This window comes from Macadamia integrifolia, unplaced genomic scaffold (genome assembly GCF_013358625.1).
Source record: "Macadamia integrifolia cultivar HAES 741 unplaced genomic scaffold, SCU_Mint_v3 scaffold_216A, whole genome shotgun sequence".
In the NCBI taxonomy this organism is placed as follows: domain Eukaryota; kingdom Viridiplantae; phylum Streptophyta; class Magnoliopsida; order Proteales; family Proteaceae; genus Macadamia; species Macadamia integrifolia.
The window spans coordinates 194,660-212,074 of NW_024870646.1; the positions used below are offsets into that span (position 1 = coordinate 194,660).

Genomic DNA, 17,415 nt, shown 5'->3' on the forward strand with positions numbered 1-17,415 from the left:
GTTCATCATTCATTGAACATAGTTATTCTAGACAATGATATAAATATAGATATCAGAGTTTAATACTAAAAATTAAATTAAATTCTTATTGAAGAGAAAAACTCTTCTATGTGGGAAAGATATCAATCGACCACGTGTTAAATTTCATATTTTAATTTAAGTACGTAGCACCTCTTGTGTCCATCGGTCCATCCCTCTTCTCCCTCTGAAATGATATATATGTCCCCTATCGTGGGATGATAGAGATAGATACAGGAGAGGGCTGTTATACATTAAGTATCAGGACAAAGAATTCAATCCTCTTAATTAAATGGGAAAATGAATTTTTTCTAGGGGCATAGCATACTCTAGCACTTTTGTTAGTCTGTCTATCTCTCTTTCCTAAATGAAATAATATATCTGCCCCTGTTATGGAGAGATCATATACTCAAGGTCTGTTAGTGGATAGATCCTAAATAGAGAACTACTCCTCCCAAGTATATTGATATGAATAATTATATTTTAATTTTGACCCCACATGCACATGAATTAGGATGTATTAAATATATTTAAATGCCTCACTACCGTTTTGAGAACCTTTTATATTTTAAGGGAAAAGGTACACCTTTTATATTCTAAGAGAAACTATTCTCTCAACGTGAGATGCAGGGCATGCAGGCAACACCTCCTTGCATGGTTATTTCATATTTATCAGAAGAACTATGCTCGTCTGGCATAAGCAGCACCAACACATGGGGCCAATGAGGAGGTACATAAGAGTATCTTCCCCACACATCAGGGGAGAGGCGGAGAGCACAACGACCCTTTTGTGTCTACCCAGTCTAGGTGTCATAGGTGCCAGACCAGTAGCGATCTTTTATCATTTACATTAATTCTTCTGACGGGAGAGAAAAAAATAATAAATATCTTATGTGAAGAAGCATGGCCTACGCCTCATGTTGAGAGAACCTGGAGAAAAGGCCGTGAAATGACACCGATGTGAATTCCAAAAAAACCCATCTCTTATTCATGCCTTTGAGCACTCTCTCATTAGCCCCCGCAATAATGTGGGACTAAGGCCATGCAACCAGGAAGAGTTCACTTCCCCATTAATTAAAATCACTTCTTGAGAATAGCAACTTTTGTGAATTAAAATGATCATTGAATAACAATAATAAAGGAACCAATTCCATGTCTTTAGCTTAACCATCAAAGCTGCTGGCAGGTTGGGTGTTATTTTCAGAAATCATGAGTGCCGTCTTCAAAAGGATGTTTTATTATCTGAGTGCTTAATTAGCTTCGGTTGCACAAGGAGAGGCTTTTGCCATCAGATTGATTAGGGCTAATACAAACACTCCAGTCTAGTTTTACCCACCTTCAAGTTGAGACGACCCGTAAAGAGGTTCTCATTTACATTCAAGATTCAGCACTTCCACTTCATTCTTTCCAAAATCCCCAGGGTACCTGAAGGATAAAGGTGGAAGGAGAATGTCACATAACAATTATAGAAATCTTCTAAATTATTACAGATATCAATTATCCAAGGTGTGACCAGTCACTAGCAGCAGAACAAAAAATTAAATGAGCCAATGATGCCACCAAATAGTGTAGTCCTTGTAGGAGTGAAAATAGTGATTGTCATTCCTAACATGAACACAAAACCCCTTTCAGTCGATCTTCCAAAATGGTTTCTCTAACCAAGAAATGATTTATGTGAACAAAGTGGCGCAGACACCATGCTTTTAATAGGTCAAATTAACTACCATCCTTCCTGTCCTAACTTCACATTTGATAGTAAAACTCTGTCCAACCGTTCTGTTTTTGCCCGGGGCAAAACATGACAAGCCAAAGTATCAATTGGACTATTCCAATACTACTTAATATCTAAGTATCGTACAGCCTGATACCACCTTGGCCTCACCATCAACAATAAGACCTTCATTCCTTAAAAAATTGCGGGCTGCCTCCATCAGCTCCTTATCAATCAATATCTCCAGGTAACTAGCATCGAAGAGCTCGCCCAGATTGCGTACCACGTACTAGTGCAAAATGAACAAGAGGTTCCAGAAAGGGAAGAGCTACCTGATCCAGTAAAACAGCCAATCAAGAAAAACTATGTTTTGCTGAGATGAGGATGTCAAGATATATGAGAGCTAAGACCAGAAAGATTTGCAATAAACACATCAGAGAAAATTTTGGAAGTAGCTTGAGGTGGCATACTGGCATGGACATGTGGAACAAAGGTCCTTCAATACACTGGTGAGGGGAGTGATAGTTGAGAATGGAGGAGCTCAAAGAACAAAGACATGCTTATGGCCTAGGATTAATAAAAGTATGGCCCTGAATCAAGTTGAAAGGTGAAGCAAGATTCTTGTAGCCAACCTCATTTAGTTGGTTTAGGCTTAGTTGTGTTATCATTTAGTTGGTTTTGGCTTAGTTGAGTTATCATAATCCATTACCCAAAAGTGCTATGACCCAGGAAAAAAAAAAAAAAAACGGGGAGGTGCATGTCACCTTCAAACGTCTGCCTTTTCACACTGATGAGATTGTATGGAGTCGTTGGTTTCCCCTCAAGATGCCATTTTGGATGCCGGAAAGGGAGTTGGTACATCCACCAATAACATACTTATAAGTCCCAAGAAACCTTCCTCGCTCCAGTTGTCCAACAGGATAGCCCCATACCAAGATTGCTTGAATGGGCATCATATTGTAGAGATTTATGAAGAAAACAGGTTTCTCCTCCCTTGACATATCCTGCATCTCTACCCTCTGAAGTTCCTCAACTGTTCTCAAGTGCCTGTGCCAAAAATAGCAACAGAAAATGTCAAGAAGCAAATTAGAAAAAACAAGTAGATGTTGGTACTCAGATACTTCTGTGATCTTATATGTTAATATTTGCTGTCCCAACTAACCTTGCAAACTCCTAACGTGCTTTCCATCTTCAATAGTGTAAGCTTCAAAGACTGCAAAGGACAAGAATCATAACCTTGATACAATTTCTACCATTGGCTTGGGTTTAACGAGTTTCCCCTGGAAGGTTGTGGCATTGAGACGATATGATGTAATCATGATCCAGGAGCCGATACAAATGATTACCATCTTCATAAACACTCTCTCTAGAGCAGGAAAGATTTCATGAAGAATACAAAGAGAAGTCATCAGGGAGAAAACCAAGACAGAGACCCAATCTCGCTTCAAAGAAAAATTAAACACATGTTAGGGATGGGAAATTTTCAAAGGACTTACTCAAGAACATGCTGAAAGAATGATTTGCTTGCAAGCTCCCGTCCAAATTCAATAGCCTGACTCCATAAGAACAGAAATAAACAGAAGTATATGAGGATATTTAAATATGGGAAATTATAAAAAGCACATGCATACAGAGAAAATTATGAACATAAATGCAAAAAATCGATTCAAGAGGAAACAAAACTGGTTGTACATGAGAGAATCCATGATTGGAAGTTGGGTTGGAAGCAGAGAGTAGGTGGAAACCACCATTTTTCAAATTTGAACTTATTGAAGGTCAGTCTCACTCTCACATGACATTTCTCATAAATCAGTTCAAATTCTGGCCATCATACTAATTCAGGCAGAAGCATCCAACCGATGAAGGTTAACGACATACATTTAATTTCTCCGGAACCATCTAGAATTGAATATCATGAATTCAGGACCACATGCACAGACTTGAAATCACAACTCAGTACATTTCACTCAATAGATCCCCCAGAAGGAAGTTCTGAATGAATGGCTTTAATTTTGTAACCATCCAATTTGTCAGAAAAAAAAAAGGGTCCACAGTTTGACTTGCTGTGATCACTCCAGATTGACGTAGGATATGTAGGACCAACACTGAAACTTCCGGAAAACAGCTATTTAGCCTTTTCAAAGTAAATTTTTGACACAGTTCCTTTGGGATGATTGTGTTCTACATATATCTATAACAATAATTTCAATTTTTCAATTTTTCAATTATTGTTGAGTCCAGTTGTGAAGAGAATGTCAATGAAACTTGAAAGCAGAAACCAACTTAAAATTAATAAAATTTAACAGAAATAATTAAGAAAAATGATTTATAAGTAATACGTATTTCCAGTTTTCACTCCTAATTTTCTTCCCCACCCCCACCCCCACCCCAATTAGATCTCCAGCTTTGCTATTTTTATGCCAACTGTTCAGTTTTGTTATAGCAAACACCCACAAATACAAAAATAAACAAACACATATCCGCACAACACACAAAGATTTAACAAGGTTCACACACCGATGTGGTGTGCTATGTCCCCAGGCGAATAAGAAGATGTTTCACTATGTAGAAGAGAGGTTACATCTAAACAGCGGCGAGAAAACTCACTCTGAAACCCTAGCTCAAAAAACCCCCAAAATTACAACTACTTGCTCAACAAGAAGATAGTACATTATATACTCCTCCAAGTCGCGGGTCGATCCATCGGGTTGTGGTCGATCGGCCCGATGAATAAGGTGCTAATCATGCAGCTAGTCTGCATTTGCAGTTTTAGCTTGTGAAGTGAAGAAAACCTCTGTCCCTATATGCTTCAGTAACACCAGCAAGAGAACAACCACATTTCTGGAAACAAAGACATATTATATTATTATCGATTAATGAAGCATACTCAGCACTTACAGGAAAACAAACTAATCTCAGAAATACAATTTTAGAACATCAATATTTAAAGAAAAAAATCCTCATGGAAGTATTGCTAAATACAGAAATCGCATATTATAACAATGATTTTGAATGTCAAGAGTACCTCAATGCCTCTTGCCCTCCCTTCTAGATTTTGAATAGCAACAGCATTTACACTCTGAGAAACTGATTCAAAAGTCTCCAATGTAAATATGGGGAATGTGAGATATTTTCACCCAATCCTCACCGCCTTCTTGACACCGTTTCTCTAGTATTTCACATTCTTGGATCATTAAAGAATGGAGGCTGGTCGGCAGCCCCTCCTTTGGCAAAGATATTATTTGATGACAACCTCTAATTACCAAAGATTCAAGAGCAGTTATGTCTCGCAAACCCCTAGGCAAGTAGTTGAGATTTGAACATTTGGATATCCTTAAATGTTTAAGCATTGTTGGTAGCCTATCTGACGGGAAGGATGCCAGTTGTGGACACTTGTAAATGTCCAATTCCTGAAGAGATGCTAGGTTTTGTAGCCCCTCTGGTAGGGATTTGAGATTGCTACATACATGGACAGAGAGATTTTCAAGTGTTGTAGGAAGCCCTTCTGACAAGCCCACGAGTTTAGGACAGCACAAAATTTCCAAGTGGGAAAGAGATTTAAGGTCTTGCAAACCCACCTTCTGCAATGTCAAAAGCTGATAACAATGATGGATTTTCAGTTCTTTGAGTGCACTTAGATTATGAAAAAAGCCTCCAGGTAGGGACGTTAACTTCTGAAAATTCGACATCTTCAAGGAGCAAATAGAGGTCATGTGAGGCAATAAGCTCAGTATATTCTCATGGCATTCATCCAAAATTAAGTCCTGGAGAGAGGAAAACCTTGGAAGAATAGTCAGCTTGGGACACTTCATAATGATAAGCTCATGAAGACAAGGAAACTCTCCATTCTCTGCTCCTTTCCATTCCTTCAAATCTGTCATATCTTCAAGTTTTAGCGTCTCCAATGAGGGAAAGCCCAGTACATCCCCATCACCACAAAATTCAGAACCCACATTTTCCAATCCATACATTGCATCGATAATGAGATGTTTAAGGAATGGTAGTCGCCCAAGAGGTGGGAGGATTTTGCAGTGGCCACAATGGAAGAATTCAATCTTCACTAGATGTGAGAGCGACGATTCTCCGATCCAACTTGGAAATTTAGATCCATGATAATTGTCTACCCTCAGTTCTTCGATGTTGGCATGGGGCTGGAGGCCATCAAGTACATCCTCATCTATTCCATCTGACAAATAGCTTCTGCAGCTCCATTCCAAAACCAACTTACGGAGGTAATGCTTATTCTTCAAATTTGCCTCCATGGCATCAGTAACATTAGCTACATCCTCAAGCCTATCAATACAAAGTGATCCTTGGAGTTGCATCATGTTCTTCAACTGTCCTATCCCACAACCAGATTCTTCACTCGCAACAAACCTATCCAATGTTTGCAGACAAGTCAATCTCCCAATTTCAGGAGGCATGGATGCAAGATGCCAGCATCCAACTAAACTGAGATTTCTTAAGTTAATTAGGTTCGTTGTGTCTTTGGGCAACTGAAAAAGCTCACTGCAATTTTTAAGTATCAACGTCTGTAAATTGTAGAGACTGCAAACTGAGCCAGGTAAATCCTTAATTCTAGTGTCAGACAAGTTTAGGTACCTAAGATGTTTCAAATCTCCAATTGAATATGGTAGGTCCTTGATAGGGACATCACTCAAATATAAAGAACGTAAGAATCTCAAGCTCACAACCAGATCATCAGGGAGTTTCATATCAGGAATTTCATGCCTGTATTGGCTGCTTAGAATCAAAAATGTTCGCAGACTCTTTGATGTATTGAAGAACTCCAATGGAATTGGCTTGGATGTGTTAATGAGCAAGGAAACATAGCGAGCCTTTTCTGAGATACTGGGTAAGTCGTTACACTGCACAGCAAAGCATATTTCCTTTGAAACAATTTGGGCCAAGTCATGGGTGAGGTCATGCATGACAAACACTGCCTCTTCGATTTTAGAATGCTGAAAGAAAGACCTAAGAACCAAATCATCAAAACATTCAGAACCTACATCTTCCACTCGTTTCCTTCCCTTAGAATGGACAAAACCTTCAGCAATCCACAATAAAACCAGCTTCTCCTTGTTAAATTCATAATCCTTGGGAAATATAGAGCAATAGGAAAAACATTGCTTCAAATGTAAAGGAAGATAATTGTAACTGAGTCTAAGGGCTGGCAAAATCTCTTTTTCATCTTCTCTCAAGTCCCATAAATCACTTTTCAAGATCATATCCCACTCATACTCCTCTTCTTTACCATGTAATAGCCCTCCAAGCGTCTTCGCTGCTAAAGGCAAACCTTGGCATTTCTTCAAAATTTCCATCCCAATTGCTACCAAGTTTGGGTAGGCCTCTGCATTCCCATCCACAAATGCTCTCTGTTTAAACAATGACCAACAATCACCATCAGATAAAGCCTCCAACCGATGTGCCGCCATAGTACCCATGATTGATGAAACTTTTTCGCTACGAGTAGTTACAATAATCTTACTTCCACTACCTCCAGCGCGAAATGGAAGGCGAAGGACTTCCCAATCGCTCTTACTTTCACTCCACACATCATCCAACACAAGTAGAAATCTCTTCCCTTTCAGTCTCTCTTGAAGTTCACTTTGCAACACATCCAAGTCCATAAGATCAGAAGCTTTTCTAGTTGCAGACTCTATGATTGATTTTGTGAGCATTTTAACATCAAAATCATCAGACACGCAAACCCACATTCTTAAATCAAAATGCTTTTCTACTTTCTTATCATTGTAAGCAACTTGAGCAAGGGTTGTCTTTCCCAGTCCACCCATGCCGACTATCGGAATAATAGAAACATCATATCCACAATCAGGTGATGTCAACAACTCTATCACCTTCTCTTTATCAGCTTCCCTACCAAAAACACAAGATTCATCTACAAGTGAACTTGTTTGTGGCCTCTTTATTTCAATTGGATTTGCCCCAAAACCCTCTTTCAAACCAAGTTCATGTCTTTCTTGAGCAATTTCATCTAGTCTCTCACAGATCTCTTTTATCTTAGGCGCTAAACCAAGTTCAAAAAAGAAATCTTTAGACAAGGAGAACAATTTCTGTACCTGATTAAGTCTCAGAGCTTCAGTCGCAACCTCATCTAGTATGTCATCTGCTTCATAAGCCACTTCTTTAAGATCATTTAACCACATCTTCACTGCCAGATCGCTGATCTGTCTCTCCTCTGCATCGTTGAGCACAGATTGAATTTTTGAGAGTGTTCTTGCTAATTTTTTCAGATCTTTTTCAACACCCAACCGTAACCCAAATTCACGTAAGATGGGATCGGCCAATTGTTGAAGTGCTACTTGAATAGTAGCAGATAGAAAAGCATCTCCCAGAGCCATTGTTCTTGTTTCAGGAGGAAAATGGTACCCAAATCCAGAGAGGGTTTTGGTTTACTTGTGTTTGATATGTGAAATAGTGAAATGATCTCTCAATTTTTTGGTAGAAAAATCATCTCTCACTACTTCAAACAAGAAATGAAGCACCGCCCCAGCAGTGTCTCTCTCAATTCCGCAGTCACTGTTTTTTGACTTATCCCTCGTCCTAGTGTGGACCATGGACTGTGGACTATCAACCATTCAACTATGTGGCCGCACCGACACCCCTCCAATTTGACAACGGAGAAAAAATGCTGACAAGGAATTCATTTTCCCCATTTCACAGGGATCAGTTTTGAGTATGGCTCAGTTTCTATTTTTTTTTCATTTTATTTATTTATTTATTTATTTTTATTTTAAGTACTAGAATATAAAATTATGAATATTTAGGCTTTTTTAGTTTCATTTTTCTTTTTATTTTTGTTCATAAAACCGGTTTTGGTTGCATTTTTTTTTTTTATGAAATTCAAGTTTCTTGTGCCCTATTCTTTAGTCCAAAATGGCGAAAGAAAGTTACAAGGAGATGGATGAAGGGAGCATCTCTTTACCCATTTCCTCAAAAAACCATTTTGCACATATAGGAATACCAAACTATTTCTGTCAAGTAGTTATCAAACCATTTTTATGTTTTGATAAAAAAAAAAAATTTTTTGATTTTTATTAAATAGGTAAAAATCAAAAAGAAAAATAATACCAAAGAGGGCCTTAGATCTATTATGGTAGAAGTCCTGATCCTAATAGCCTTAGAAGTAGGGATGAAAATTTAGCCCTGACAACCCGAACCCGCCCTGAGCCTGAACAGGGCTTGGCCCAAGTTTTTTTATCCTAAGGATGGGTTAGGTTTGAAACCCCCAACCCTAGGTTAGGTCGGGTCGGGCCCGGGTTGAGTTCTAGGTCCGACCCAATCCAACCAAATCCAACCAAACCCAACCCAACCCAACCCAACCCAACCCTAACTTTTAACCCTGAGTCCCTGATTATATACTCTTTTTATATCTTTTTTTTTTTTTTTTACTAACGACGGGTATCCAGGCCTTCGGCTTGACTATTCCCACGGGCCCATATACTCTTTTTACATCGTTAGTTATACATATTATTATAATATATACACATTGTAACATAGGTTATAATATAATACATTATAATGTTCCATGTACACACCGTTCACATTTTTACTTTAAAACACCCAATGCATAACATATTATAAAGTATAAACTCATCACCTACTTTTGATTTTAAAAAATATGTTGGAATGATGTCTTGGCATTAGACGTATGTTCAAAAAAAAAAAAAAGGGACAAATGAAAGGAGCCCGACCCAACCCGGCCCCCCTCGAGGGTGGGTTAGGGTTGAATTTTTAAGGCCCTAGTAGGGTTGGGCCGGGCTTGGGTCCAATTAAAGGGATTCAGGGTTGGGCTTGGATTTTAAAACATCTAGCCCAACCCGACCCTATTTCACTCCTACTTAAAAGCAACCCTACGAGCTATAGAAACAAGCAAAGGTTCTTTACAAATTACATTCTCATTTATCTTCTTAATAAAAACGCAGTATGATGCTTTTGATTTTCAGACTCGTCACATCTCATGCATAACCATAACTAATGAAGACAAAACTAAATTGTGAGTCATAAAAAACCTCAACCCAACCAGCAAGACCAGAAGAACTATCAGCTTAGCAATCACATATTACAATTGAATGATCCACATAAGGTAAGGCCTGATGATTGAAAAGTAATATATCAACAAATTTACTACGGAAAGACTCACGAGGAAACCATGAAGAACCAAATCAAGAGGTCACGGCGCCAATGGCCTTTACTAATAAAAGTATTAATAGAATTGCAATCAACTCAATTTGACAAGAGACAAGTAGTACAAAGTTAGTAAAAGAATCTACCCCCAAGGGTCATTGAAAATAAGTAAGGATGAATCTTACAAACTCCTACGACAAACTAAGACACCGTTTGACAATATTCCATTTTTACTGTTTCTATGTTTTCTTGTTCTTAGAAATGGAGAAACAACTTAAAAAACATTTGATGAAATTGTTCCATTTCACCCGTTTCTAGAAGCATAAATCAAAATTTATGTTTATTCAGATTTGTTTTACCATTTTTAGAAATGAATAAAAAAAAAAAAAAAGTTGTTGTGCCCGATAAATCTTTCAACTATTTAAACCTAAAAAGAGGCAACAGAACCGTTTCTCCCTTTTGGGCATCTGATGATACTATTGGGTTTTTAGTGGTATTATGTCTATAAAAAATGTTTCGAGAAACAAGTTTATCAAACACCAAAAAATTCGTTTTTATTTCTGAAAATGTGAAAAACCGTTTCTACTATTTCTAAATACAGAAATAAAAGAAATGTTATCAAACGGTGCCTAAACATTCAGTTTTCTACTATTTTTGTGTTTTCTTGTTCCCGAAAACGGATAAACAACCTAAAAAGCGATTGATAAAGTTGTTCCATTTCACCCTAGAAACATAAATCAAAATTTACTTCTAAAACCGACTTTGACGAAACAAGTCAATTTGAGAGAAAAAAAAAAAAAAAAAGTTGGTGTGTGCGCCGTAATCTTTCAGACTATTTACCTAAAGAGGCAACAGAACCGTTTCTCCCTTTTGGGCATCTGATGATACTATTGGGTTTTTAGTGGTATTATGTCTGTAAAAAACATTTTAAGAACACAGGTTTGTTACACTCCAAATTTTTTTTTTTTTTTTGTTTCTGAAAACGTGAAAAGCCATTTCTGCTGTTTAGAAACAGCAGAAATGCTATCAAACGGTGTCTAAGTTTTCCAAGATTGATGACACATGAGCTAAAGCCATTCTAGATGAGAGAACCATTCTTTTGAGAAATTGATGGGTCAAGAACAGAAGTATGATGAAGTACCTCAAATTAAGAATCTGCGTTCACAAATCAGTAGGAGAGAACAAGAATCCCCTAGCAAGCTTATCTGAAACCCAAACAGCCCAACATTTTGGGCAAACATAGCTTACTCCAAAGACAGAGGGGAGCAACCCTTATGATTATCAAGAGCTCCTCGCCAACGCTTGAATGAATACAAAAAAAAAAAATTAATAATAATAATATCGTATTTGGCTGCGAATTGAAATGGGAAGATTAAATCAGACATCCAAAAGGTGGGGTACCTTTCATAATCCCAGGGGATACACACCTTTTGGCTTTATAAAACTATCATTATTTTCAAGGAAATAGAATGCTACCTAAATGCGTTCCCCTACACCCTCTCATAAGATATCATGAAATGATGATCTTACCCATAGGTTGATACCCCATGCGTGCTCCCATGGATACATTGGCCTAGATGTTGATGCGGAGGCACACAATTGGATAGGTTCTTTATCTGTATTTTCATTTATTAAGTGATATCAAAATACAATTATGTTCATGACTTACTAAACAGTTTGGTAAAAGTAAAATCATTTAAATCAATTATATAAGTGAGTCCATGGGAGAAAGAACGTTACCATTCTATGCTTTGTCATGAATTCTGTTGGGAGGGAGATCATTGTCAAGTTGTGTGGATTTTACATCAGTGTGGGAGCCAATGAGAATATTGTGTGTACCGTAATCCAATAGGGGTGGGATTTTAATGGGGGATAGTCATTTTGCCCTTCTTGTGTCTAGGCACCTTGGATAGAAAAACCAAGTCACAGACGTGTGTGATCAATTGGCAAACTTCCATTCCATGGTTATTTGATGGCTGTAACAACGATGTTGAACCTGTGTGTGACGCACGTCAGCATTTTTGTTTAAAAAAAAAAAAAAAAATACCCCCATGAATGGATCCGGCTCCTCTATTGAGCGCTAATCATCCAGATTGGTCCATAACTGCTGGGGTGATTGACATGTATCTGGACATTGATCTAACAGTTCTTAATGCAAAACCTCTATTTTGATCGATAAAAGCACAACCATTGGATCAACATCTGAACACATATTAATCACCCAAATATCTATGAGCACAACTTTAGCGATCATCACTCAAGAGAGGATTCGAATCCCCTATGGACATAGATCCGCGCACAAAACCTACCCCTAAATTTGCTAACTACGGTTAATACTTTATATGACCATGAGTCTTAATTAAAAGACTCCGGCCGACCCGTTAGAATCGGCCACAATGACCGAGGCAAGTTCATGACCGTTTGAGACACGACCGTTTAAATGAATCAGTTGTAGTAAGATTTTAAACTTTAAAGCGCTTGGAGCCACTCTGAATCTCACTGAATCCATCTCGTTCTCTCTACTCTCCTTGGAAAATCGATTGATCAATCGAAAATCGTATCTGAAGTCTGGTTAGAATCTGATCTTCCGGAATCTAAAGTATCCTGGTAAGGCCCTTCTCTCTCTTTTCAGTTTGGTTTCGAGTTTTGATCCTAGGTATTTGGGTTATACCTGAAATCTACCCTTTGTTTTTGGTGCGTCATAGTCTTATTATTGAATCTATATGGATTCTTTGGTTGTCTGTTCACATTTCTGAATCTTGTTAACGACTATTCACCGATTGATTTGGGTTCACTCTTATTTCTCTGTCAAAGCCTTAGGTTTTCAGTTAGGGTTTTTGTTCTTTATCTGAGTGTTGGGGGATCTGTTCACTTCGATCAGTTTCTTTTATTTTATGATTAATTCTTTCATTTATACATATCTTGTCTATATTTGATTTTTGTTTCCTTCTCTCTTTGTTTTCTCTCTCCCACCCCCCTCCGATCTATGTTTTTATTTTTTTAGATATTTATTCTGCTCGGTGGTTTGGCTACAATCTTTCTTTGTTTAAAATTGCATCAACCCTCTTGCATACACACTTCTTCTAGCCCTATAATTTCAAACTATAATCAATGAATTGTTTAGCCGGATCTTCATTATTTTTTATTTTTTTAAATTTACATTTTTAAGGTATGTGGAGTTTATCAAATAAAACTGAGAGTTGAGAGGGAATAGGAAATATGAAGGAAGATCTATGTTTTTAATATGGTTAATTTACATTTTTAAGGTTTGTGGAGTTTATCAAATAAAACTGAGAGTTGAGAGGGAATAGGAAATATGAAGGAAGATCTATATTCTTAATATGGTTAATTTAGCAGGATGGAATCATGGAGAAGATATTGAATGTAATTTGTTTATGCATTATGGATTGTGAATGTGAGAGAACATGAGCTGTTATTTTTACAAGTCTTTTCTGTTGGTGCTATAAAGTTGAGTCAGTGATTCACCCCCTCCAAAAAACACATGTCTTTCTTGAGTTAAACAAAGTATAGTCCCAGATGTTCTGTATAAACATTCTTGTTCAGCGATAATTGTGAGTTTTGAATCTGCCAGAAGGCTTGCGAGTTTTCAATCTGTCAGAAGTTTAAGTAATTATAATCAATCTCTTTTTCAATCTTCTTGATATAAGACAGCCATATGGCATTCTCAGACTGAAAGGACTCAATAAGTCATTTTTTCTCTTCCCAGGATTTGTTCATTTGAAATAATATCCGGAGAACATTTTTCCAAGGAAAGAAATCTGACAAGCTTTTCTTCGCATGACTATATCTTAAGCATGCCCTTCTGGGATTGGGAAATTGTGGAAATTTCTAGAATATTGAGATATGTTCTCAAAGCTCTTAATTTTCTCCTTTAAGGTGATTGCTCCCCTGATAGTTGTTTTCCTTCAGTGGTCCTGAACATTTGTGAGTGTTTTGATCCCTTAATGTATTTAAAACAAGCCAAGTATGTGAAAGGGGGTAGGCCTCATGGTTTTTCTGTATCCCTTTCTAGGTTATCTCAGGATGGAAGTGTTAAGTGTTGTACTTCAGTTTTCAGACCCCCCCCCCCTGGCAAATAAAGTAGAAAGCTGAATCAAATGACTGCTGCCTTTTACATTTCATCTAAGTAATGGATCTCTCACTTTATCATAGACGTGACAAGGGAAGGCAAATCAGAATTGTGCGCTTTCATGACCTTAGAAGGAAAAAGCGCAATTAATTTATAATGTCCTTTCATTGATCCCTTTTTTTTTTTTTTTTCTTCACCTACATAATGGAGAAGCACCAATGAAAAAACCACAAGCTGAACTTCATATTCAACAAAATCAGAGTAGGACATTATGAAATTCACAAGGATTCTAGTTTAATCCGAAATATCAATGTTCTTTCTTTTTTGGGAGGTGGGTGGACTGTTCCATTATAAAAAAGAGGTTGTAGTTTAACCGATAGATTTTGATGCAGCGGCTGATGGATTGGATAAACAAACAAGATAGGTTATGGCAGCCTAAACCCATAATGTTAGTCCAAGGGTCAAAGCTGGGGCTTCAAGTTCTGGCCAGAAAGGGGCCCATGGTTCTAGCTATTAGAAGGCTTTTACTTAAGTTGGGGGTAATTTTGCAACTTCAGGCATTTAAAATCAATTCTGCTCTATGATTTTGCTCATAGTTTTCTACAATAGAAAACCCAGATTGATTATTGAAATGATATATCAACTTGCCTAGGACACTTGACCAGAGTATCCTGCAATCCTGATTTATGTCGTAACTTCTATCAGTTTTCTTTCAAGACCCTACTTCCTTGTTTTTATTATAATGGATTTCTTCTAGTTAACCTTTTCTGTCTTCGTAACTTTCCAATATATTTCTTTCCATTTACTCCTAATCTAAATTCTGATCTAGATTGTTTTTAATTTCTAGTTCAATCTCCTAATTTATTGTCTCTCCAAATTTTAACTGAAAATTAATATTTCTTTGAGTTGCATATTTGTTCCCTATATAAATCTCGTAGATTCCAGCAAGAGGTTGTATGTCTTAAATTTCTAAAATAGTTTCTTAGCTTGTCCTTGCCTACATTATATTCCTTGTGTTTCATCTAATTTAAATTGATGAGTTGTAGAAGAATTAGGTTTAACAGTATATATCATACCATAGTTTTTAAACCATACTGGACAACTGACCAGAAAAGCCCGGTTCTTGTTTTTGGCCATTTCAAATGGTTTTGACCTGTCTGACCACAGTTCAGTGAAAAAAAAAAAAAAAGTCCAGAAATAATGAAACGTAAAAAAGCAAAGTGAAGCATGAAAGAATGTGTTCGCTCCTTGCGTGCTGGTTGTCTTGTGCTTTAATATAGGCTCGGTTATGGATCATGGGTAAGAACTTGCTTTAACACAACATGAATTAGTTTCTAGAGGGCTAACTGGTGGACAGAACTGGACGGTTGATACAGCTTTCATTAAGGCGATCCTGTAGCAGGATCGAACTGAAAATTCAACACTATCTATCACACATTAGGAAAATAGATAGTCACAAATTACGATGGTGTCTCTCATACAGAATTTGAATGGAAATAAGATTGAATGGAATCATATGAAGGGTAAAAAGAAGATTTTGGTGTAGAAATATTTGAGATGAAGATGAAGGGTAAAAAAAAGACTTCGGTGTAGAAATATTTGAGATGAATGTGTGGGAATACGGTATAGCTTTTGAATACATCCACAACTTTTTCTTCTATTTTATTGGGGGGTGGGCTTTTGCGGTATTCAGGTATTTAATATTAGTTGTTCACTGGTTGATTATTTATTTATACATCCACTATTTTTTGCCCTATCAATCTATCATCACCTAAAACAGAAGCCAGTCTCAAACATCTCCAGTAATGGAAACTACAATCTCTGCATGTGCATCCTAGTGTTGAATTTTCTTCTCTTTGGGTAGTGATGTACTTGTGTTGATGATACTTGCAGGGCATATTGAAGTTTGTTGGTCCAAAATAAAAGGAGCCACCAATGGCAAACATACGAGCACAAGGGAAGCTGATCTTTCAAGATGAGAATTTGGGTATCCTTCATAAAGAAAAGAATTTGGGTATTGTTCATAAAGGTGCTGAACATTTTTTTCTTCTTTTATGAACAGGATAGAAAACCATCAGAACCGTTGACATTATGTTGCAAGTTGAATTTTTTTTTTTTTTTTAGGGGCTTCTGTGAATGGAAAAGCAAATAGTTTTAAAGAATCCAAGAAGAAAGGAGCAGGAGGAGGACTTGGCCATCGGAAAGCACTCAATGATATTTCCAACTCATCTCACATTCGGCAAGAGGCCTCATCAAAGAAGAATAATAATAAGTTGAAGGAGTTCAATATTGCTGAAGAAATGTGTTTGCATGATCACAGAAAGTGCATAGAGGCACGGACAGCAGCTATGGATCGGTATCATATGGACAGATTCTTTTTAGATCATGGTACTAATTCTGCTCCTCATGTACATAGTAATATCTTTTTCACTTATTTGTTTGAGCATTTAAGATGGTCTTTCATGTGCAGTGATAGTATCTCCAGTAACATCTCCAAAGTCCAAAACATCAAAGGTGTGTAATTTAATGTCTATTGAGAATGTTTAGGTCTTTCGATTTTGTTGCTTTCTGATATCCTTTACATGTGGATGGTGAAGCATAATTAATAATACTACTTCCATTGTATGTTGCAGGCTGGTTTTGGTAGCCCTCCCAAGTCTCTGGAGTTGATACCATCACCTGAACTGTCAAAGCCTTCAGCATGGTTGAGCAGAGACTCTTCCATTTTGTGGGACTGTCCTTCCCCAGTACGATTTGAGGCACTCACTGTTGATTTTTCTCTCAAGTCAGATGCTAAGGATTAACTGCCAAATCTGGAGTTGATACCGGCATTCTAAACAGGGATTATCCTCATTCCCCAATGCAATTTGATCCACTTGGGTTTATCTTGAACAAGCTAGATGCTAATGATTGAATGAGTTACATTTTCTTGTGATGAAATATAGCAAATATTCCCCAAGGACTGTCCTCCTTCCCCAGTATGATTTGAGGCACTCACTGTTGATTTTTCTCTCAAGTCAGATGCTAAGGATTAACTGCCAAATCTGGAGTTGATACCGGCATTCTAAATAGGGATTATCTTCATTCCCCAATGCAATTTGATCCACTTGGGTTTATCTTGAACAAGCTAATGCTAATGATTGAATGAGTTACATTTTCTTGTGATGAAATATAGCAAATAGTTATATATTCTTCTCTCTCTCTCCCCCCACCCCCCCAATTGCTTCTTGTTTTGTACTCTGAAGTAGTACAAAAAACTGTGTTTTAGACATGGTTACTCCAAGAAATGTACAAAGAAATAATTCCCTTGATGATTAACCCAATCAGTATCAATATATAGCCCTCAGATGGAATAGTTTCTTGGATGTGAAGTCTTTGCTGAACTGCTAATTGTGTAATTGCAAAACCCCAGGTGGAACTAATGTTATATTTTTTCCATTGTCCAGCA

At 37.3% G+C, this 17,415-nt stretch overlaps 2 protein-coding genes across 7 annotated transcripts; one reads left to right on the forward strand and one right to left on the reverse strand.

Annotated features, from left to right (window-relative positions):
• Nucleotides 1-1,119: 1,119 nt before the first annotated feature.
• LOC122071388 (putative disease resistance protein RGA3) lies at nucleotides 1,120-8,277 on the reverse strand. Of its 4 annotated transcripts, none has more exons than XM_042635731.1 (6): nucleotides 4,755-8,277; nucleotides 3,226-3,281; nucleotides 2,892-3,095; nucleotides 2,494-2,776; nucleotides 1,901-2,061; nucleotides 1,120-1,443 (listed from the first exon to the last, which is right to left on the reverse strand). In XM_042635731.1, the coding sequence occupies exon 1, from the start codon at nucleotides 8,089-8,091 to the stop codon at nucleotides 4,822-4,824; it is 3,270 nt and encodes a 1,089-aa protein (XP_042491665.1). In that variant the 5' UTR covers nucleotides 8,092-8,277; the 3' UTR covers nucleotides 1,120-1,443; nucleotides 1,901-2,061; nucleotides 2,494-2,776; nucleotides 2,892-3,095; nucleotides 3,226-3,281; nucleotides 4,755-4,821. The 4 variants fall into 4 exon arrangements, with proteins under 4 accessions (XP_042491665.1, XP_042491668.1, XP_042491666.1 ...); XM_042635734.1 differs by adding an exon at nucleotides 4,400-4,570 and having other exon boundaries at nucleotides 1,120-2,061; XM_042635732.1 differs by adding an exon at nucleotides 4,337-4,570 and having other exon boundaries at nucleotides 1,120-2,061.
• Nucleotides 8,278-12,272: 3,995 nt separating this feature from the next.
• LOC122071373 (protein PATRONUS 2-like) lies at nucleotides 12,273-17,156 on the forward strand. 3 transcript variants are annotated; one of them, XM_042635714.1, is made up of 6 exons: nucleotides 12,273-12,484; nucleotides 15,861-15,996; nucleotides 16,092-16,355; nucleotides 16,438-16,481; nucleotides 16,601-16,726; nucleotides 16,958-17,156. In XM_042635714.1, the coding sequence occupies exons 2-6, from the start codon at nucleotides 15,903-15,905 to the stop codon at nucleotides 17,000-17,002; spliced, it is 573 nt and encodes a 190-aa protein (XP_042491648.1). In that variant the 5' UTR covers nucleotides 12,273-12,484; nucleotides 15,861-15,902; the 3' UTR covers nucleotides 17,003-17,156. The 3 variants fall into 3 exon arrangements, with proteins under 3 accessions (XP_042491648.1, XP_042491649.1, XP_042491647.1); XM_042635715.1 differs by having other exon boundaries at nucleotides 15,861-15,981; nucleotides 16,601-17,156; XM_042635713.1 differs by having other exon boundaries at nucleotides 12,283-12,484; nucleotides 16,601-17,156.
• The last annotated feature ends 259 nt before the right edge of the window (nucleotides 17,157-17,415 follow it).